General features: G+C 67.6%; 4 protein-coding genes across 4 annotated transcripts; 3 read left to right on the top strand and 1 right to left on the bottom strand.

The window, feature by feature from the left end:
- Positions 1–572: 572 nt before the first annotated feature.
- MAG (myelin associated glycoprotein) lies at positions 573–8240 on the bottom strand (the record flags this gene model as incomplete). The annotated part of the gene is given in 11 exon segments (XM_084307138.1): positions 573–1115; positions 1177–1298; positions 1712–1808; positions 2251–2367; positions 2450–2566; positions 3210–3470; positions 4073–4334; positions 4926–5215; positions 5647–5698; positions 5700–6017; positions 8235–8240. Coding segments are annotated over 11 exon segments (2185 nt in total), but the record flags the coding sequence as incomplete, so codon positions are not given.
- A 290-nt stretch (positions 8241–8530) lies between these two features.
- On the top strand, positions 8531–13867 carry LOC311221748 (lipolysis-stimulated lipoprotein receptor-like; the record flags this gene model as incomplete). Its single annotated transcript, XM_084307137.1, is given in 15 exon segments — positions 8531–8574; positions 9055–9287; positions 10225–10370; positions 10372–10549; positions 10959–11020; positions 11022–11079; positions 11382–11385; positions 11507–11652; positions 12279–12417; positions 12548–12567; positions 12837–12944; positions 13174–13262; positions 13264–13365; positions 13367–13435; positions 13673–13867. Coding segments are annotated over 15 exon segments (1434 nt in total). The 3' UTR covers positions 13709–13867.
- Positions 13868–15030: 1163 nt separating this feature from the next.
- GAPDHS (glyceraldehyde-3-phosphate dehydrogenase, spermatogenic) lies at positions 15031–18757 on the top strand. The gene is made up of 11 exons (XM_084307132.1): positions 15031–15055; positions 15845–15892; positions 16129–16225; positions 16305–16411; positions 16650–16740; positions 16964–17082; positions 17167–17248; positions 17324–17475; positions 17819–17981; positions 18066–18163; positions 18252–18757. The coding sequence occupies exons 2-11, from the start codon at positions 15864–15866 to the stop codon at positions 18322–18324; spliced, it is 1011 nt and encodes a 336-aa protein (XP_084163258.1). The 5' UTR covers positions 15031–15055; positions 15845–15863; the 3' UTR covers positions 18325–18757.
- Positions 18758–19077: 320 nt separating this feature from the next.
- On the top strand, positions 19078–22182 carry TMEM147 (transmembrane protein 147; the record flags this gene model as incomplete). The annotated part of the gene is made up of 7 exons (XM_084307136.1): positions 19078–19229; positions 19970–20039; positions 20152–20217; positions 20295–20431; positions 20873–20957; positions 21349–21470; positions 21954–22182. The coding sequence occupies exons 1-7, from the start codon at positions 19153–19155 to the stop codon at positions 22180–22182; spliced, it is 786 nt and encodes a 261-aa protein (XP_084163262.1). The 5' UTR covers positions 19078–19152.
- Between the last annotated feature and the right edge of the window lie 23 nt (positions 22183–22205).

Raw genomic sequence — 22205 nt, 5'->3', positions numbered from 1 at the left:
CCTATGGAGGCCCTTACTGTAACCGTAGGAGCTCTATAGGGTCTCAGGAAGCTCTCACACAACCTGGAGAAGTCCTGTGGGGTTTCAGGGGACTCCTATAGAGCTTATAGGCGCTCCTATAGTGCCCACAGGGGCCCTATTGGGTCTGAGGGGGTTCCTGTAGTGCCTGGGAGAGCCCAGTGGGGTCTCTGAGGGCTCCTATAGAGCCTACGAGGGCTCCTATAGTAACTGCGGGAGACCTATACAGTTGTAGGGTTCTCCTATAGGATCTATGGGGGTTTTTATTGTAACGAGGAGCTCTGTAGGGCCTCAGGGGGCTCCTATAGAGCCTAGGGGGGCTCCTATAGCCCCATAGGAATTTTATGGGGTCTCTGGTGGCTCCTATAGCACAAATGGGAGTCCTGTAGGGTCTCGGAGGGCTCCTATAGTACCAATGGGAGCCCTATAGGGTCGGGGGGCTCCTATAGCACCTGGGGGTGCTGCCCTGGAGCCCACCCCCTAGGATCCCCTATAATTACCCCATAGACGGCCCCCGCAGCCCACCCCATAGCATCCCCTATAGAATCCCCTACAGCGGACGCGGGGGCTCGGCCACCTCCTCTTTATTGGGGTCTGGGGGTCAGGGGGCGCGGGGGCGGGGCTCTCGTTAGCGGCGTTAATGAGGGGGCAATAAATAACGACGGGGGGCGGAGCCTGCCCGGAGGGGTGGAGCCTCCCGGCCACGCCCAGCAGCTGGTGGGTGGAGCCGGCGGGCAGCAGGCCAATCGGAGCCCGGTGGGCGTGTCCAGCCGGCGGTGGGCGTGGCCAGAGGTGAGTGGGCGGAGCCTGAGGCCCCAGCAGCAGTGGCGGCTCTGGCTGGTGGGGGGCGTGTCCGAAGGAGGGTGGGCGCGGCCTCGGGGCGGTGGGCGTGACCGACAGGTTGTGGGCGTGGCCTCGGGGCGGGGGGCGTGGCCGGCGGGCGGGGGGCGGGGTCACTTGACGCGGATCTCGGCGTACTCGGGGGGCTCCTCGGGGGAGCCCCGGCCCGGTTTGGGGGGGGGCGGCTCCGGGGGGGCTCCCGGCCCCTCCCGCGCCCCCAGCGCCCACCGGCCCACGGCCCCCCGCAGCCACCGGGCCTGGGGACACGGGGACGGCACCGTCACCCCCCCGGTGTCCCCCCCGTGTCCCCCAACCCACCCCCCAAATTCCCCTCCTCCCCCCCCCCCAGTACCTGCTGGGGGCGCAGGTCGAGGTCGGGGTCGCCCCCGGGCACGGGCGGGGGCTGCACCGGGGTCACCTCGGGGCTTCCCGCCCCCTTCCTGCGGGGTCAAAGGTCAGGGGTCATGCCCTGATCCCCGTGTCACCCCACGTCCCCTGGCCTCCCTCCCCTGAAACCACCCGGAGGGGGCGTGGCCTATCGGAGGGGCGTGTCTTAGGAGGGTGGGGCCTGCCAGGGTGGTGGCCAAAGCCATGGGTGTGTCCCTAAATGGGCGTGGCCCTGAATGGGCGTGTTCCTAAATGGGGGTGACCCTAATGGGCGTGTCCCCATAATGGGCATTTTCCCGATGGGCGTGTCCCCAATGGGTACCCCCCATGGGCATGTCCCCAAACGGGCGTGTCCCCCCTCCCGTGGGCGTGTCCCCAAATGGGCATGTCCCCCTCCCATGGGCGTGTCCCCCCTCCCGTGGGCGTGCCCCCCGGGTGGGCGGGGCCTGCCCGGGGCGGGGCTCACTTGCGGCGGCTCTGGCTGAGGTAGCAGACGAGGGCGATGACGATGGCGAAGGCCACCACGGCTCCCACCGGCCCCACCTTGGCCCACACCAGCCCACCTGGGGGCACAGCAGGGTGAGGACCCCCCCCCGGGGGGGGCAATCACCCCCCCCAGGGGGCAAGAAACCCCCCCAGGGGGCAATAAACACCCTCAGGAGGCAATAAACCACCCCCGAGGGGGCAATTAGTTCCCGTCCCATGGGGGTTATAGGATTTGGGACCCCAAAAATTCCCATAGGGCTCCATAGGGGTTAGGGGTAGAAGGCTGGGGGGGCAAATTAACCCCCCCAGGGGCCAAATCCCACCCTGGGGGCAATTCCTCCCCCCCCTTCCCATGGGGGTGACGGGGTGTAGGGGGGGTCCTATGGTCCCATTTAGGTGTCAGGGGACTTTGGGGGGGGTCCCAGTGACACTGGGGGGCTCCCACTGTCATTGGAGGGGGTCCCGGTGACATTAGGGGGGGGGTCCCTGTGACATTGGGGGGGTCCCGGCAGTGCTGACCGGGATGATGGAAGCGCAGCTGGCGGGCGGTGGTCCCGTGGGCGTTGCGGGCGGTGCAGAGCACGGCCAGGCGGGGTTCCAGAGCCCCCCGTAAGGTCAGGATGCCGGTGACGACCCCTCCGGGCCCCCCCCCCGGTCCCCGGGCCCCCCCGGGGGGCGGCGGCGAAGTCTCGGTGCCCCTCGGCCACGGTGAGGTTGCGGGAGGGGAGCTCGAAGAGCACGGCCGCCTCGGGCACCGCCGCCGCCGAGCAGACGCAGCGCACGCCATCGCCCCCCCCCGCCGTGCAGCGCGACTCCGGCAGCACCACGGGGGGGTCTGGGTTAAGGGGGGGGAAAAATAGGGGAAATGGGGTGGCCCCAAAACAGGCACAGCACCCCCGAAGCTCTGCGGGGGGGGGCGGACACCAGGATCCCAGCCGGGACCTCCGGTGTCTGCCCAGAGACCCCAATACCCAACCCGGGACCCCCAATCCCCCCCAGAGACCCCAGTAACCAACCCAGAGACCCCAATAACCAACCCAGGACCCCCAATACCCCTCCAAGACCCCAATAACCAACCCAGAGACCCCAATAACTAACCCGGGACCCCCAATAACCAACCCAGGACCCCCAATACCCCCCCAAGACCCCAATAACCAACCCAGAAACCCCAATCCCCAACCTGGGATCCCCAATAACCCACCCAGAGACCCCAATCCTAGATCTGGGACCCCCAACCACCCCCCCAACCCCCCCAAACCTCCCCAAACTCCCCCAATACCCCCCAACCCCCCCAATATCCCCCCCAGTCTCCCTCCCAACCCTCCAAATCCCCCAACCCCTGACCCCAAACCCCCCCAATCCTCCCCCAACTCCCCCCAAACCCCCCCAACCCCCCTCAAACCTCCCCCAACCCTCCCCCAACTCCCCCCAAACCCCCTCAACCCCCCCCAAGCCCCCCAAACCCCCCCCAAACCCACACTCGACGGTGATGTTGAAGGCGGTGGCGCGCTGCCCGTGCTGGTTCTCGGCCAGGCACAGGTACTCGCCCGCGTCCTCGGGCCGCGCGGCCGCCAGCTCCAGCGTCACCCGCGCCTCGTAGACGGCCACCGCCAGCGCCCGCCGGCCCCGCAGCACCGTCAGGATGGGCGCCGGGTCGCTGTCGGCCCCGCACGTCACCGTCACCGGCTCCCCGGCCACCACCCACAGCGTCCCGTTCACCACCGGCGCCCGCGGGGCGTCTGCGGGGACGGGACGGGGACGGGGACACGGGATGTGTGGTGCCCCGGCGTGTCGCCAGTGTCCCCATAAGGAACCCGGCTGCCCCCTCCCCACATCCCCAGTGTTGTCCCCATGTCCCCAAATCCACCCCATGGGTCCCAATGTCCCCATAAGGAACCCAGCTGTCCCCTCCCCAAATCCCCAATGTCCCCCCATGTCACAATGCCACCCCATGGCTCCCAGTGTCCCATAACAAACCCAGCTGCCCCCTCCCTCTGTCCACAGTGTCCCCCCCCCCATGCACCCACTGTCCCTTTATATCCTCAGTGTCCCCATAAGGAACCCAGTTGCCCCCTCCCCACACCCCCAGCGTCCCCCCTACTCCCCCAGCACCCCCTCCCCACACCCGCAGCCCCCTCCCCACACCCCATACACCCCCCATTCCCCCCATACACCCCCCCAACACCCCCGTCCTCCCCCAGCACTCCCCTCCCCACACCCGCAGCCCCCTCCCCACACCCCATACCCCCCATACCCCTCCCCAGCCCCCTCCCCACCCCCATACCCCCCCCATACCCCTCCCACACCCCCCCAAATCCCCCTCCCACCCCCCCGTGCTCACAGGCGACGCGCAGCAGCAGGGTGCGGTTGTGTCGGCCGTGGCGGTTCTCGGCCACGCAGCTGTAGGCGCCGGCGTGCGCGGGGGCGACGCGGGGCAGGAGGAGGCGCAGGGCGGGGGCCGCCGGCTCCTCGCGCAGCACCGCGGCCCCCCGGAACCAGGACAGCAGCGGCAGCGGCCGCCCCTCGGCCTCGCAGCCCAGCTCCACCCGCGCCCCCCTCCACCACCTCCGACGGGCCCCACAGGCCCACCACCTGCGGCTCGTCTGGGTTGGGGGGACGGGGGGTTAGGGGGGAAGGGGACCCAAGGGACACAAGGGACCCCAGGGACCCCATAATGCCCCAGGGACCCAAGGGACACCAGGGACACAAGGGACCCAGGGACCCCAATGACCCAGTAATGTCCCAGAGACCCGGCACCCAAGGGACCCCACAGACCCCAAGGGACTCAGTGATGCCCCAGGGACCTGGCACCCAAAGGACCACCGGGACCCAAGGGACGCTGCACCCAAGGGACCCCAGGGACCCAAAGGACCCAGCACCACCCAAGGGCCCCCAGGACCACCCACGGGCCCCAACAGCACCCAAGGGCCCCAACAGCACCCAAGGGACCCAGAACCATCACAGGTCACCCAGCACCATCCCAGGGCACCCAGCATCACCCAGGGGGCACCCAGCATCACCACCCCAGGGCCCCAGGACCACCCGAAGGGCCACCAGGACCACCCCCCTACTGCCCCCACCCCACCCCATCACCCACCTCCAGCAGCGCCCCACGGCTGCCCTCCCCCCTCCACACCCCAAACCCCAGCCCCCCAGCACCCACGGGTGCCCCCCCAGCCCCACTCACACTGCACGTCCAGGGCCACGCTGGCCTCGAAGGCCAGCGAGGTGTTGGCGAAGGCCACGCTGCAGCCCAGGCGCCGGCCGCCGTCCTCGCGGCGGGGGCGGAAGCGGAGGAGGCCCAGGAGGTTTCGGGCCCCCCCCGCGTCCTCCCTCACCTCGCCCCCCACCGCCCCCTCCAGCCCCTCGGCCCCCTCCCAGCCCAGCAGCGGGGGCAGCTCGGGGCAGTTGTCGGGGACGCGGCAGCGCAGCTCCACCTCGGCGCCCGCCACCACCTCGGGGGGCACCTCCAGCACCGGGCGGGCTGGGGGGGGGAAAAAAGGGGAGAGAGACCCCCGTGGGTGGGGAGGGGGGGTCAGAGGGGGCTGGGGGCACACAGGGCTGCTGCTGGGGGGGTCTGGAACCAGCCTCGAGCCCCCTGCCCATCATTTTCCCCAACCCAAGCCCCCTCCCAACTCATTTTCCCAGCCCCGAGCCCCCTCCCCATCCCTGGCCCCCTCCCCAAGCCCCCTCCCCACAATTTTCCCAGCCCTGAGCCCCCTCCTCACCATTTTCCTGGCCCAAAGTCCCCTCCCCTCCGTTTCCCCAGCCCCAAGCCCCCTCCCCACCATTTCCCTGTCCCCAGACCCCCTCCCCACCCCCTGAACGCCCCCCAAACCCCCTCCCCACCCCCTGAACTCCCCCCAAACCCCCTCCCCACCCCCTGAACGCCCCCCAACGCCCCCCCCAACTCACCCAGCACCTCCAGCGTGGTGTGCTCGGAGAAGCTGTACTGGTTGTACCCCCCCCAGGTCCCCTCGGAAGTAATACTTGCCGGCCAGCTCGGGGCTGAGGCGCCAGAGCCGCAGGGAGCAGTCGCGGAGCCCCGGGTCCCCCAAAAGCTCGGCGCGCCCCGCGAAGCTCTCGTGGACGGCGGCGGGGCGCGAGCGGGCCACCACGGGGGGGTAGCTTTTGGGGTAGGGGCTGCCGAAGTACCAGAGGCCGTGCACGGCGGCGGGGCGCAGCTCCTCGGGGTACTCGAAGCGGCACGGCAGCACCACGCACGTCCCCCTCCAGCCCCGCCACCGCCGGCGGCATCCAGGCGGCCCACGAGCCCCCCCGCGTCCCTAAAAAAGGGTGGGGGGTCTCCGAGCGTCCTCTGGGGACGGTAATGGGGTCCCCGGGGTCCACTGGGGGTGCTAATGGGGTCCCAAGTGTCCCCTAGGGCTGCTATTGGGGTCCCCAGGGGGTCCTGGGGGTGCTAAAGGGGTCCCCAGGGGGTGCTAATGGGGTCCCAAGTGTCCCCTGGGGCTGGTATCGGGGTCCCCAGGGGACACTTGGGCTGCTAAAGGGGTCCCCAAGTGTCCCTTGGGACGGGTAATGGGGTCCCCAGGGTCCCCTAGGACCACTAATAGGGTCCCCAATGCCCCCTGAGGCTGCTAAGGGGGTCCCCAGTGCCCCCTGGGACCATTTATAGGGTCCCCAGTGCCCCCTTCCACCCTCTAACAGTGTCCCCGGTGTCCCTGGGTCCATTTACGGGGTCCTCAGTGTCCCCTCGGCCTTCTAAGGGGGTCCCAAACGTCCCCCGGGGTCCCCAGGGTTCAGTATCAGGGTTCCCCCCCCCCCCAAAAAAAAGAAAGTCCCCATACCTGGGGGCAGCAGCAGCAGCAGCAGCAGCAGGGCCACCGGCAGGGACGCGACCCCAGTGGGCGCCATGGGGGGGGCTGGGGGGGACACAGGGTGACCCCCACGTCCCCAACGTCCCCCCCAAGTCCCACAGTGTCCCCATTGTGTCCCCCCCCCCTGTCCCCTCATCGTCCCCCCGCTGTCCCCCATTGTCCCTTGTTGTCCCTGGCCCCCCATTGTCCCCCTCCCGGCCCCATTGTCCCCATTGTCCCCAGCGGTCCCAGGCGGCGCTGGGGCGGGGTGACAGCGCCAGGCACGGCCCCCCCCCCCGTGTCCCTGTGCCCCCCCAGTGTCCCCCCTTGTCCCCCGTGTCCCCTCATCCCCCCACGTCCCCTCCTCGGGGTCCCCCCCACGCTGCCCCACGCGAATTCCTGACGTGCCACCGGTGTCACCCCCACGGCCCAAGGGACAAAGGGACCTCTGTGTCCCCCCCGTGTCCCCTCTGTGCCCCCCCCAGGTCCCCAGGGTGCCCCCCCAATGGGGCCGGGTCCCCAGGGCTCAATGGGGACCTGTGTGTCCCCAGAGGGTGGCAAGGGGTCCCTTGGGGACATGGGGGGGGGGGTGGCAATCTGGGGACCTGGTGGTGTTTTTTGGGGTGTGGGGGGGTCACAGGACCCCCCCTTGGGGACATTGGGGACTTGTGGGGGGGGGGTGGCACGGCGCATCCTTGGCTTGGGGCCACCCGGGGAGCCTGGCGGTGCCACCGGCGCCACAAGGGGACATTTGTCCCCAAGCTGATGTCACCCCCAAGGCGGGGAGGGGGGGGCGCTGGAGGGGGGGTGGAGGAAAAAAGGGGGGGGGGGGCAGCCACCTGGGTGCCCAGGACCAGGGCATCGTCGGGCTTGCTGCCACCCCCAGGGGACGGGACACCCCCAGGACCCCCCTCTGCTTGTCCCCAAGCCCCCCCTTGTCCCCAATACCCCCAGATATCCACCCCCACCCCCCCGATTGTCCCCAACCCCCCCCTGCTGTCCCTGACAGCACCCGAAAGGACCCCATAGGGGCACTGGGGACCCCCAAAGCCCCCCCCAGGCCCCCTCCCCGGGCTCTTACCGCTGTGCTGTGGCTGTCCCGGGGGACACCGGTGGCCGGAGGGGACCCAGGCGGCCGGGTGGCGGCTGTGAGGCCGGGGGGGGGCCGGTGGCGGCCGATATATAGGGGTGGGAGGGGGGCCGGGGGGGGGGGGGGGGGGGCAGGGCCACCCCACGCCTGGGGCCCGCCCGGGGCTGTGTCACCCTGTCACCCCGTCACCTCCCCCCCCCAGCAGCAGCCTCGGGTGCTGGGGGGGCTCCGTCAGCCCTTTTGTGCCCCACTGGGGGCAACTGGGAGCACTGGGGGCAACTGGGAGCTGGCAACTGGGGTCCTCCCCGTGCATTTTTACCCCCCCAGGGCCTTTTAAACTCTCCCTGGGTCCTTTTTATCCCCCCTAGGGGCTTTTTTTTTTTTTTTTTTTACCCCCTAGGGCCCTTTTTACCCCCCCAGGGGCATTTTTACTTCCCCCAAGGCTCTTTTTACCCCCTCAGGGCTCTTTTTAGCCCCCCTCTGGGCAATTTTATCCACCCAGGGCCCTTTTTACCCCTCTGTGCCCTTTTAACCCCTCCAAGATTCTTTTTAACCCCTTTCTGGGCCCTTTTTAACCCCTTTGGGGCCCTTTTTACCCACATAGCGGCCTTTTAATGCCCCCAAGTGCCATTTTACCTGCCTCAGGGCCCTTTTTACCCCCCCCAGATGCCTTTTTTACCCCCCAAAAAGCCTTCCTACTCCTACAGAGACCTTTTTGTCGCCCTAAGGGGCTGTTTAACCTCCCCTCAGTATCCCTTTTACCCTCCTAATGGCTTTTTTACCCCATCAGGCTTGGTTTTAACCCCTCAGGGCCCTTTTTACCCCCCCACGAGCCTCTTAAGCCCCCCCCAGTGTGTCTTTTTACCCCCAACTGCCGTTTTACCCCTCCGAAATGCCTTTTTACCCCCCCAAAAGGCCTTTTTACTCCCTCTCAAGGTCCTTTTTACCCCTCCCAAGTACTTTTTACCCCTCCTAAAGAACTTTTTACCCGCCCCCCAACACTTTTTTACCTCCCTTGGGGCATTTCCCTCCCTCCCTTCATCTCCCCTCAGGGCAGCTCGGGCCAAACCACTGCGGAATTGGGGGTGTTTAGGACCCCCCTCACACACACAGCGCCCCCAAGCCCCCTCTTATCCCCCGTAATTAACGCTGAGGGGTTAATTGAGTATTTGAAGCGTGGGAAAGGGGTCTTCCAGCGCCGGAGAAGGGGAAGAGAGAGATTTGTTGCTCGTTATTCTCTCCCCATCTCCCCCCCCCGCCGCCGGTTTGGTAGCTCCCACCTGGCCCGCGTCACGTGGGCACCTGCCCGAGGCGGGGCCGCGCGGGCACCTGGACCGTACCACCGCGGTGCTGCCGGGGGGGGGGCGAGCTGTGCGGGAAGGGTCTCGCCGCCAGCTTCTCCCCCACCCCGCCCAGCAATGGACCCTCCGGGGGCTTTAGGACCCCTCCATATCGTGATCGTGGGGGTGTCCTCTTATCGATTCCGGCTGGGAACCGCGTACGGGTCGTGACTCCCCCCCCCCGTGTCGCGACATGGCCCGGCCCGGCCGCACCTGGCGGCACCATCGCCCCCGGGCCCCGCCGCCATCATGGCCGCCGCCGCCGCCCTCCGGCGCTGCTGGCGCTGCTGGGCGCCGCCTGGCTGCCCGGTGGGCTGGGGGGGGCAATTGAGGGGCTGGGGGGGACAATTGAGGGGGCAATTATGGGGCTGGGAGGGGTCTGGGGGGGCAATTGTAGGTCTGGGGGGGGGGCCTGAGGGGGCAACTCTGGGCTTTGGGGGCAATTATGGGCCTGGGAGGGGTCCTGGGGGGGCAGTTGAGGGGCTGGGGGGGCAATTGAGGGGGCAATTGTGGAGCTAGGGGGGCAATTATGGGGCTGGGAGGGTCATGGGGGGCAATTGTGGGGCTTGGGGGGGCCTGAGGGGGCAATTGTGGGGCTGGGGGGGCAAATATGGAACTGGGAGAGGCCCTGAGGGAACAATTATGGGGCTGGGGGGGCAATTGAGGGGGCAATTATGGGGCTGGGAGGGGTCCTGGGGGGGGCAGTTGTGGGGCTGGGGGGGCAAATAAGGAACTGAGAGGGGCCCCGAGGGGGCAATTGAGGGGCTGGGGGGCAATTGATGGGGCATTTGAAGGGCTGAGGGGGGGTAGTTATGGGGCTGGGGGGCCCTAAGGGGTAAATGAGGGGCCTGGGGGGCAATTATGGAGCTGGGCTGGGTCCTGAGGGGGCAGTTGTGCATCTGGAGGGGCAATTGAGGTGCTGGGGGGGGTCCTGAGGGGGCAGTTGGAGATCGATTGAGGCTACATTTGATCATTTAGGGACTAGTAAAAGCGTTAGAGGGGGGCGTAATGGGATGGGGGGGGGTGCTGGGCACCCTTGCACCCCCCCTAAAAATAAATTTAACACCCCAAAAATAAATACACCCCCCTAAAAATAAATTTAAGCCCCCCAACTATAATTTACCCCCCAAAAAATAAATTTACTCCCCCAAATATAAATTTATTCCCCGAAAAATAAACTTAACCCCTCCAAAAATAAATCTAACCCCCCCCAAATAATGATTTCCCTCCCTTTTGCCCCCCCCAGGCCCGGCGGCGGGCATGCAGGTGTGGGTGTCGAACCCCAACACGGTGGCTCTGCTGTTCCAGCCTGTGGTGCTGCGCTGCAGCTACCAGAGCACGGCCAGCGCCCCCCCCATCGTCACCTGGAAGTACAAATCCTTCTGCGGCTCCCCCTCGGCTTTTTCGGCGGGGGGGGGGCAGCTCCTCGGCCGCCCCCTCCTCCCAGGACTGGGATTCGGCCAGCGCCTGCCCCGACGCCTCCCGCACCGTCCGCATCGTGGCCACCAAGCAGGGCAACGCCGTCACCCTCGGGGACTTCTACCAGGGCCGCAGCGTCACCATCACTGACGGTGGGGGGGGGGGGCTTTTTTTACTGGGGGGGGGTACCGGGGGGGCTTTATTTGGGGGTTGGGGGGCACCAGGGGGATTTTAGGAGGGGGTTGTGGGGACCTGAGGGGTGATATGGGGCTGTTCTGAGGCTGTAAGGTGGTTCTGGGGGGCTTCAGGAACATGGGGGGGCTTTTTTTCAGTGGGGGGGCACCGGGGGGGGGCTTTATTTGGGGGTTGGGGGCACCAGGGGGATTTTAGGGGGGGTTGTGGGGACCTGAGGGGTGATATGGGGTTGGAAACCCCCACCCCAAAAAGAGTTCTGGGGGGGCTTTGGGCACGTGGAGGGGCCCCTGGGTGTCCTGGGGGGGGGTCAGAGGCACCCAAGGGTGGCGGGGGGGGTGACCTGGGTGCCCCCCCCCCCCGTTACAGGAGCGGAGCTGAGCCTGGGCCCGGCGGCGTGGGGGGACAGCGGGGTCTACATCTGCACCGTTCACCTCTGCACAGGACCTGGAGGGCAACAACGAGGCCGTGGCCGAACTGGTGGTGCTGGGTGAGGCACTGGGAGGAACTGGGAGGGATTGGGAGGAACTGGGGGGCACTGGGAGCACTGGGAGGGACTGGGAACAGTGGGAAAAGGAGCGCTGGGGCACGCTGGGTGGCACTGGGAGCACTGGGAAGGGGACGGCGGGAGGGTGGATTTGGGTGGGTTTAAGGCACTGGGGGGGGTGCGTGGGGCCCCCCTGGATGCCTGGGTCCTTTTTGGGGGTGGGGAGGGGTCTGCAGTGACCCCCCCCTCATGTCCCTTGTGCCCCCGCAGCCTCCCTCCCGGAGCCCCCCCTGCCGGGCATCCAGCCAGGTAACGGGGACCCAGGCCTCCGGGGACCCCCTTTTTTTTTTTAGGGGGGAGGATTTGGGGGGCACCGGGGGGGTCTCAGGATATTGGGGACCCCCCCGTGACCCCCCCCTCCCCCCCCCAGACTGCTCTTCGTGGTGCTGGTGCTGCTGGGGGCGGTGCTGGTGGCGCTGGTGCTGGGGCTGTGCTGGTGCCAGTGCTGCCCCCACACCTGCTGCTGCTTCGTGCGCTGCCCCTGCTGCCCCCAGCGCTGCTGCTGCCCCGAGGCCCGTGAGTTTTTCACCGGGGGGGGGGTCCTTGAGGCGTTGGGGGGGGGCTTGGGGGGCTGCACGGGGGTTTTGTTTTTTTTTGGGGGGGGGTTCTGGGTGCCCGGGGTGCTTTTCGGGGGGATGAGAGGGGTTCTCGCATGCCTTGGGCTGTTTCTTTTTGGGGGGGGGTCACACCTTCATCACTTTTAGGGGGGGTCCCTTGTCCTGGGGGGGGGGTCCCTCGACCTGTGGGGGGGCTTTTTGGGGTCCTGGGGTCCACCTGGAGGTCCTTGTTTTTTTATTTGGGGGCGTTCTGGGTGCCTGGCATCATTTAGGGGGTGGGACAGGGGCTTCTTGTATGCCTTGATCTCTTTTGTGGGGGGGGGTCCCTCAACTTGGGGGGGCTTTGGGGGTTCCTGGGGTCTGCCCAGCTCTCCTTGTGTTTCTGGGGGGGGGGTCTTTTGACTTGGGGGGGGGCTTTTTGGGGTATCCCCATTCCCCTTTTATTTGTGGGGGGCGGTTCCCTTTTGGGGGGGGTCAGGGGGCTTCTTGCACATCTTGATCCCTTTGATCCCTTTCTGGGGGGGGTCCTGGGTGATTTTTTTTGGGGGGGGATGTCCAGGCTCACCCCCCCGCCCCCCCCCGCAGTGTACCTGGCGGGGAAGGCAGCCACCTCGGGGGCTGGCAGTGTTTACGGGGGGCTCTACGCCCCCCCCAAGGGCCCCCCCCCCGCCCGCCATAGCCCTGGGACCCATCGGCAACGGCTACGGCTACAGCGGCGCCTCGGGTGAGTGCCTGGGGGGGTGTGGGGACGATCGTGGGACCCCCCCAAAATTTTGGGGTGCTGGGGGGGTCAGTAGTGGCCCCCCCTCATTTTGGGGGGCTCGCTGACCCCCCCCCCAATCCTCCCCCCCCAGTGAGCGGTCACAGCTCCCAGGTGCCCCTGCTGCGTGACACCGACAGCAACCTCGGATCAGGTAAAATTGGGGGGGTGTTAATTGACAGCTGTCAATCATTTGGGGGTGATTTATGGGGGGGTCTTTGCCTGTCACTGGGCGCCTGAGCAGGGTGGGAAGCTAAGCAGGGTCGGCCGCGTTGTGGGGCTGGATGGGTGACCTGTGCGTGTATTTCTTGGGGGGGGGGGCTGGACTCCTGGGTCCTGTCCCCCACCCCCCCATAATTTCCCTCCCCTGACCCCCCCCCCAGTCCCCGCAGCCCCCCCCGTGGCCCCCCCCTCCATGCGGGTCCTGCGCTACCTCGAGGACGAGCTCAACGCCTTTGAGCCCCACGGCCGCTACCCCCCCTCGGGGGCAGGTAGGTTGATTTTGGGGGGGTGGAGGGGGGCAATTGGGAGCCTGGGGGGGGGCAGTTGCCTCCCCAAGGGACCCATTTGCCCCCAGGATCTACCCCCCACCCCAAATATTCCTTTTCCTTGTCCCTATTTTCTTTGTTCCCCCCCCTCCCCAAAGACATCAATCCTTGCTCTTGACCATTTTACCCCCCCAAAAAAACCATTTTTTTCCCCAAAAATCTCTCCCCCCAGGTGCCCCCAGTGACATCAGCTCCCTGCACGAGGCCCCTGATGCCTGGGCCCCCCGGGGGCGCCCCGTGTCCCCCCCCCGCAGCCGCTCCCCCACCCCGGGGCCGCTGGCACTCGGTCGAAGATTTGGGGAGCTCCAGGGGGGGCTCGCCGCCCCCTTCCCGGCCCCGCTCCCGTTCCCGTGACGATCTCCTGGGGGGGGGCCGCACCCCTCCCCCGCCTTCCCCCTGTGGGTCCCCCCGGACCCCCCCGGCGTCTCCGCAAGGTGAGGGGGGGGCTCCCATGGGTGCTGGGGGGGGGGTTGTATGGTGGTGGATTATTTTTTTTTTTTGTGGGGGGTGTGTGGGTGGAGGCTTTTTTAGGGGGTCTGGGGGGGGTTGGGGGTATGTGGGGGGGGTCCTTGAAACTGTGGGGGGGGGTTGAACTATGGGGGGGGTCTGGGGAGTTTGTTGGGGTTTCAGTCTCCTCCACTGACCCCCCCCTTAATGTCTGCCCCCCCCAGAACGATGCCATGAGCCGTGAGAGCCTGGTGGTGTGAAGGGAAGGATGCTGCCCCCCCCCCCCCGAGGATGTCTGGGGTCCCTCCCCCCCTGCGAGACACCGGGGTCTCATCGCCCCCCTCCCCCCCCGTGCCGGCGCGGTGGGGGGGGGTCCCAGTGTCCCCGGGGGGGGGTGGGATCTTCTGGGGCTATTTTATTTTTTTTAAGTGCCTTTTTGGGGGGTGCCCCCCCACCCCCCCACTCAGGGCTTTGTACAAAATAAAGGTTTTAGAAGAAAAACGAGCTGACGCCTGGTTTTGGAAGGGGGGGGGGGTGGTGATGGGTGTGCTGTGCCCCCCCCTCCGGTGGTGACTTGGCAATTTTTGGAGGTCAGCGAAAGGGGGGGGGGAGGGGGGCGGGGCCTGGCCGGCGGCGTCGCATCAGCATCGCATGGCTGCACCGGGGCACGCGGCAGCGCCGGGTGCTGCTGCTGCACCGTGGGGCTGCACGGCAGCGTTGCGTTGCACCTTGCAGCCCTGCAGCTGCATTTTGCTCTGCATTGCACCCTGCCGGCTGAATTTAGCTTGCTGCAACGTGCTCCCGCGTTGCACCCCTGCAGCTGCATTGCACGGCTGCTTTGCACCCTGCAGCTGCATTTGCACCACTGCGTTGCACCTTGCAGCTTTATTTGCATTGCTTTGCGCATTGCATTGCATTGCAGCATAGCACGCCTGCAGCTTTATTTGCATTGCAGCACCGTGCCCTGCAGCTGTACTTGCACCGTTGCATCGCCCCCTGCAGCTTTATTTGCATTGCTTTGCGCATTGCATTGCAGCATAGCATGCCTGCAGCTTTATTTGCATTGCAGCACTGTGCCCTGCAGCTGTACTTGCACCGTGCATCACCTCCTGCAGCTTTCTTTGCATCGCTTTGCGCATTGCATTGCATTGCAGCACCCCCCCACACACACCCTTATTTGCAGTTTCACCGCACCCCTGCAGCTGCCTTCGCCTTGCACCGCTGCTTTCGCACCCCAGCAGCTGCCTCAGGCCCTGCTGCGTTGCCTCGCGCCCCCCGCATGACGTCACGCCGCCCCATGACGTCACAGCCCCCCGTTACATCACGCCTCCCCCCTATCCCCGTGCTGCGGGGCGCCGCGGGTCCCGCTTTGCGCATGCGCAAGGGCAGGGGGCCGGGAGGGGAGGGGGGGAGCGCCGAGCGCGTGCCGCGGCGCGTGAAGCCGCCCCGCCCCTCTTCCCCCCAAACCCCGCGCAGGCGCAGGAGCCGTCCGGGGAGAGGGGGCGTGGCCGGGCCCGGCAGGGGGCGTGGCCAGAGGGTATAAAAGGGGGAGGCGCGGCGGCGGCGCCGCATTCGACGCCCGGCGGCGCGGGAAGGGGGCGGTGCAGGTGGGGGGGGGGGCGGGGCTGGGGGGGGCGAATTTGGGGCTGGGGGGGGGCAAAATTGGGGCCAGAGGGGGAAAAAAATTGGGGCCGGGGGGGGGGCCGTGAGGGGGTAATTGGGGTCGGGGGGGGGCTTCTTGAGGAGCCTGGGGGGTTCTGGGGAAGTTAGGGGGTTTCAGGGGGGGGGCTTTGGGATGGGGGGACGAGGGGTGGGGGGAGGCTCTGGGGGGGGCAGGGGCTGGGGGAGGAGTTGGGGAGGGGATTTTGGTGGGGGGGGGTCCAGTGAGGGATGTGGAAATTGGGGGGGGGGGGGATGGGGACATTTGGGGGGGGGTCTTCAGGGGATGCTGGGGGTGGGGGAGGCACTTTGGGGACCGAGTGACACCGGGGGGGGGGCAAAAGGGGAGGGGGAGATGGAAACATTTGGGGGGGGGTCCTCGGGGGGAGCTTGGGCTGGGTGGGGGACTTTGAGGACCAAGAGAAAGTGGAAGGGGGGGGGCAAGGTCGCTGCGTCCCCCCCCTGTCCCCTGTCCCCCCCCCCATCCCTGGCAGTGGCGGACGTGCGGAGCAGCCTCGTGCCCCCCCCCCGCCCCCCCCGTGACGTCAGCACTGCATCCACCCCCCCCAACACCCCCCCCAATGGCACAGCGGTGACACCAAGTGTGTCCCCCCCCCCCCGCCCCCCCCGGTGCCATCTGCCACCGCTCAAAGCCGATCAGGGGCTTAGAGCCGGGGGGGGGGGCACCGGGGGGGGGGGGGCACCGCGGTGTCACCCCCCCCTTGTCGCCCCCCCAGGGGTACGCAGGCAGTCACTATGGCAGAGCTCACCATCGGCATCAATGGGTAAGACCCCCAGCTGCTAATTAACCCCCCCAGCTGCTAATTAACCCCTCCCACTACTAATTACCCCCCCACACTACTCCCTACCCACCTTTACTCTCCATTAATTCCACTTCCCTCTGCCTGTCCCTCCTCCTAACAAACTTTTTTCCTTTCTCCTCATTTAAATCCTTTCCTTAATTACCCAGTTGCCCCCCCCCATTAATTAATTAACCCCCCCCCGTGTTAATTAACCGCAGCTTCGGCCGCATCGGCCGCCTGGTGCTGCGTGCCTGCCTGGAGAAGGGGCTGCGCGTGGTGGCCATCAACGACCCCTTCATCGACCTCAACTACATGGTGAGGGGGGGCCTGGGGGGGCTGTGGGGACCCCCCCCTAATTAACACCCCCCCCCTAATTAACGCTGACCCCCCCCAGGTGTACATGTTCAAGTACGATTCCACCCACGGGCGCTTCGGGGGCGAGGTGAAGGCAGAGGACGGGAAGCTGGTGGTGGACGGGGCCGAGATCAGCGTCTTCCAGTGGTGGGGGCGGTTTGGGGACATGGGGGGGGGGATTTGGGGACACTGGGGGGGGACACAAGGGGGTGGTGGGGGCAGTGTCCCCCTGGGGAGGGGGTGACACCGAGACCAGCACCCTTGGGTGGGGCAGGGGGATGTGTGTGGGGGGTCAGAGATGCCCCAGGGATTTTGGGGTTGGGAGGGGGGGTCCCTGGGTGTGTCCCCCCCCCAGTGTCACCATCCTTGTCCCCTCTGTCCCCAGCATGAAGCCCAGCGAGATCCCCTGGGGTGACGCCGGCGCCCTCTACGTGGTGGAGTCCACCGGGGTCTTCCTCACCGTGGACAAGGCCTCGGCGAGTGTCACCGGGGGGGGGGACACGGGGACACTGTGGGGGGGGACAACCTCTGGGGACAAGGTTTGGTGGGGGGGGGCACCTTTTGGGGACAGGAGCTGGTGGCCCTTGGGGATGGGGTTTGGTGGCCATCAAGGACGGGGTTTGGTGGCCCTGGGGGACAAGGTGGTGGCCCTTGGGGACACATTGGTGACCCCCCTGTCCCCCCCTGTCCCCCCCCCAGGCCCACCTGCAGGGCGGCGCGCGGCGCGTGGTGATCAGCGCCCCCTCCCCCGACGCCCCCATGTTCGTCATGGGGGTCAACGAGGACGCCTACGACCCCGCCACCATGCCGGTGGTCAGGTGAGGGGGGGGACACACAATTTGGGGACACCTTGGGGACAATGGCATCCCCGTGGTGACGTGTCGTCCCCCCCCCCCCCCCAGCAACGCCTCCTGCACCACCAACTGCCTGGCGCCGTTGGCCAAGGTCATCCACGACAACTTCGGCATCGTCGAGGGGCTGATGGTGAGTGGGTCCCGGGGGTGGGGACGGGTCCCCCGGGGTGGGGACGGGTCCCCCAATGTGTCCCCGTGTCCCCAGACCACGGTGCACGCCTACACGGCCACCCAGAAGACGGTGGACGGGCCCTCGGGCAAAGCGTGGCGCGACGGCCGCGGCGCCCACCAGAACATCATCCCCGCCGCCACCGGCGCCGCCAAGGCCGTGGGCAAGGTCATCCCCGAGCTCAACGGGTGCGTGTCCCCCCCTGTCCCCCCCGTCACCCCCCTGTCACCCCCCTGTCCCCTCTCTGTCCCCTCCTTGGCACCTCCGGCCATCTCCCCGCCACCGCCGTGGTGCTGCCGGGGGGCTGACAGCCACGGGGGTGCTCAACTTGGGGGGCTTTGGGGTGTCACCGGGGTGTCCCCAGGGTGTCACAGGGTCCTTGGGGTGTCCCGGAGGTGCCACCATGTCCCCAAGGTGTCCCAAGGGTGCAGCCCCTGTTCCCTGGAGCTCCCCAGGGTGTCACCCCGGGGTGCCGCTGTGGGTGCCAGGTGCCACCCCACCGTGTCCACGTTGTCCCCGCCGTGTCCCCAGGCGGCTGACGGGGATGGCGTTCCGCGTGCCGGTGGCCGACGTCTCGGTGGTGGACCTGACGTGCCGCCTGGCCACCCCCGCCTCCTACGGGGACATCAAGGACGCTGTCAAGCGCGCGGCCGCCGGGCCGCTGGCCGGGATCCTGGGCTACACCGAGGACCAGGTTGGGGACAGCGTTTGGGGACAAAGGGGGCGGAAATTTGGGGACGTTGGGGACCCCCCCTGAGGGTGACGCCGCCGTCCCCAGGTGGTGTCGTCGGACTTCGTGGGGGACAGCCACTCGTCCATCTTCGACGCCGCCGCCGGCATCGCCCTGAGTGACAACTTCGTCAAGCTGGTGGCGTGGTGCGTCCCCGAGGGGTGGCACCAGGTTTGTGTCCCCCCCACCCCAAGGTGTGTGACGTTGTCCCTTGTGTCCCCCCCCCCCCCACAGGTATGACAACGAGTACGGGTACAGCAACCGCGTGGCCGACCTGCTGAGCCACATCTACTCCCGGGAGATCTGAGCGTCGCCGTGTCCCTGTCACCGTGTCCCCGCCGTCACCAGGACCCCCCCCAGTCCCTGGGACACCCCCCTCGTGTCCCCATGTCCCCGCCCCCCCCCACTCGTGTCACGGTGGCCCCAGTGTCGCTGCGTCCCCCTGGTGGGGTCACCGTGGCACCCCGATGGTGTCACCGTGACTCCCTGGTCGTGTCCCCAGTGTCACCAGTATGCCCCCAGTTGTGTCCCCAGTGTCACTGGGACCCCCAGTCGTGTCCCCAGTGTCACCAGTGTCACCAGTATGCCCCCAGTTGTGTCCCCAGTGTCACCGTGACCCCCCACTCGTGTCCCCAGTGTCACCAGTATGCCCCCAGTTGAGTCCCCGCTGTCACTGGGGCACCCCCCTGGTGTCCCCGTGTCCCCATCCCATCCCTAGCCCCCCCCCTAATAAAGCTCCCACCCGAGACCGTGTCCTGCGTGGTGCTGGTGCTGCCTGGGGGGCGTGGCCTCGCGGGAGGGGGCGTGGCCTTGCAGGGAGGGGGCGTGGCTTCACGGCAGAGGCGTGGCGCCGCGTTGCTGCAGGATACCGACTTGCTGGGGGGCGTGGCCTCACTGCGGAAAGGCGTGACCTTACCGGGTGGGGGGCGTGGCCTCGCTGCGTGGGGGGGGGGCGCGTGACGTCACCGCGGGCGTGGCGGCGGCGCGGGGCGCGCTGGGAGTTGTAGTCCCGCGAGGGGGGGCGGGGCCTTCCCGCCGTGCCCCGCGCGGGCAGGGGAGGGGGAGGGGGAGGGGGAGGCGCGTCCCCGTGCGCGTCCCCGCGGCCGGTGGCGGTGCCCGGCGCGTGCCCGGCGCCATGACCCTGTTCCACTTCGGGAACTGCTTCGCCCTGGCCTACTGCCCCTACTTCATCACCTACAAGTGCAGCGGGCTGTGCGTGGGGGACTGGGAGGCGCTGGGAGGGACTGGGCCTGACTGGGAGGGGACTGGGGGGCGCTGGGAGGGAGTGGGAGGGACTGGGAAAGGCTTGGGGGGCACTGGGAGGGACTGGGAGGGAGTGGGAAGGGACTGGGGGGCACTGGGAGGGAGTGGGAGGGACTGGGGAAGGTTTAGGGGGCGCTGGGAGGCACTGGGAGGGAGTGGGAAGGGACTGCGGGGCACTGGGAGGGACTGGGGAGAGACTGGGGGGTTCTGGGCCTTACTGAGGGGGGTGGAATGGACTGGGGAAGGCCTGGGAGGGACTGGGTTGTACTGGGAGGGGGGCAGGAGCACAGGAGGGGGACCAGGAGGGACTGGGGCATACTGGGAGGTGGCTGAGAGGGAGTGGGGATGGAGTGGGGGGCACTGGGTTGTACTGGGAGGGATTGGAGGGGGGAATTAGAGTGGACTGGGGGGCACTGGGGAAGGTTGGGGTGCCCTAGGAGGGGGAACTGGGAAGTGTGAGTAGGGGTGTTGTAGGACTGGGGCATACTGGGAGCAGACTGGGGCAAACTGGGGACGCTGGGCTACACAGGGAGGGGCAGACGGCTGAACTGGGATGCACTGGAGGGAGAAAGTGAGGGCGTTGGGGGGAACTGGGCATCCTGGGGGGGCTCCTGAGAGGGCTGGCAGGGGGCTGTTACCGGGGAGCACTGGGACGTACTGGGATTTACTGGAATTTACTGGTCCTGCAGCTCGGAGTACAGCGCCTTCTGGCGCTGCGTGCAGGCGGGGGCCACCTACCTGCTGGTGCAGCTGGGGAAGGTGAGCCCGGCACCCTTGGGTGGGGGTCCCTGGGGGGGTCCCTGGGGACTTGGGAGACCCCCCCCCGAATTTTGGGACCCCCCCAACCCCCCTTTTCCCCCTTCCCCCCCAGATGCTGTTCCTGGCCACTTTCTTCCCCACCTGGGAGGGTCCCTCGGGCGGCTACGACCTGGTGGGGGTAAGTCTGGGGGGGAGGGGGGCTATAGGGGCACTGTGCCCCCCCCCATACGCTATATTTCAGGTGTCCCCCTCCAGGAGTTCCTGAAGGCCACGGTGGACGTGGCCGACCTGGGGGGGCTGCAGCTGGCGCTGGGCAGGGGCGCGGGGAAGGGGGAGCACCGCATCCTGGTGGCCGCCATGGGCTGGGCCACGGCCGAGCTGCTCACCTCCCGGTACGTGGGGGGGGTCTGGGGGGGGCTACGGGGATGTATGGACATCTATAGGGCTTGGGGAGGGGTGTATGGGACCCTATGGGGGGCTAGGTGGGGTTGGAGGGGGGTGTGGGGGTCTTACAGGAGGGGGGTGAGGGGGCTATAGGGAGGGTTGGAGGGCTGGGGGGGGTCTATAGGGGATTTTGGTGCCTATAGGGTGGGCGTAAAAACCTATAGGCGCCCGTAGGACAATGTAGGGCCTTTTGGAGGGGGTGGGGGTCACCTGTAGGGACCTGGGGACCCCTATAGGGGGACCTGTGATGGATTCAGGAGAAGTGGGGGGTTCTATAGGGGATTGGGGGGGGGCTATAGGGGACTGGGGGGTTCTATAGGGGGCTGGGGGGGCTATAGGGGACTGGGGGGGGGGTTGGGCCCGTTTTTGAGGTTTTTGCCCCCCCCCAGCTGCGTCCCGCTGTGGGTGGGGGCGCGCGGCATCGAGTTCGACTGGCGCCACGTGCAGATGGGGCTGGACTCCAACATCAGCCTGGTAAAGGGGGGGGGGGTTATTTTTTGGGGGGGGGGGCAGGAATCCCCTTTTATTGCGGGGGATCTGCCCCAGGGAGGGGCAAATGGGGAGGGCAAAGTGTGTGTGGGGGAAGTGTTCCCTGGGGGGGTTATTGCCTTTATGGGGGGGATGTTGTCCTTGGGGGGGGGCTGTTTTCCTTAAGGGGGGTGGATATTGCTCTTTGGGGGTGGGTTATTGCCCCCAGGGGGAGGTGTTATTGTCCCCAGGGGTGTTACTGCCCTTGGGGGGGGGGGGGGCTATAGTCCTTAAGGGGGGGGTGTTATTGCTCCTAGGGGTTGTTATTGCCCCCGGGGGTGTTATTGCCCCCCCCCGGGGCGTTATTGCCCCCCCCAGTGACGTTGCCCCCCCCCAGGTGCGCCACGTGGCAGCGGCGGCGCTGCTCTGGGCCTCGGGGCGCCACGACCTCCCCCCCCGCCTGCGCCTGCCCCTGGGGGGGCTCCTGGTGGCTGCTGCCTATGAGGGCTTCCTCACCGGGTGGGCGGGGCTACAAAGGGGGAGGGGCTATAAGGGGAGGGGCTACAAAGGGGGAGGGGCTAGAAGGGGGCGGGACATGGGGGAGAAACGGGGTGGGGCTTCCTCGGGATGGGTGGGGCTACAAGGGGGTGGGGCTACAAGGGGGTGGTGCCACAAGGGGAAGGGGCTACAATGGGGGGGCAGGACCTGGGGGAGAGACAGGGGGAGGGGCTGAAGGGGTGGGCAGGGCTTCTCGGGGTGGGCGGGGCTTATGTGGGTGTGGGTGGGGCTTATGCTGGGGATGGGCGGTCCCTTGGAAGTGGGCGGGGCTTGTATCCAGAGGGGAGGGTCCCTTGGGCGGGGCTCGGGGAAGGGGGCGGGGCTTGAGGGAGGGGGTGTGGCTTCCAAGTTGACTCTGGGAGGGACCTCAGTGGGGATGGGCGGGGCCTCGCCCCCCCGGAGGGGGCGTGCCCCACTGAAGCCCCGCCCCTTTTTTTCCCACAGGTGGGCAGGGCAGGCACTGGTGCTGGGGCCCTGGGGGGCGCTGGGGGTGCGGGCGCTGGGGGCAGCGGCGCTGGGGCTGGGGGCGCTGCGGCTGCTGGTGCCCCTCCTGCCCCCCCCCCTGAATAAAGCCCGTGGTGTCCCCGACTCCTTTATTGTCACAATTGGGGGGGGTACATTTTTTTTGGCGGGGGGTCCTGATGTCCTGGGGGGGGGGGTCCTGGAGTCCTGAGGTGGGTCCCGCTGTCCCTGGGG

Source organism: Netta rufina, assembly GCF_964035555.1.
Source record: "Netta rufina genome assembly, contig: SCAFFOLD_142, whole genome shotgun sequence".
NCBI classification, from domain to species: Eukaryota; Metazoa; Chordata; class Aves; order Anseriformes; family Anatidae; genus Netta; species Netta rufina.
Note: the sequence above shows the minus strand (reverse complement) of the source record. Positions and strands in the feature narration are given on the sequence as shown.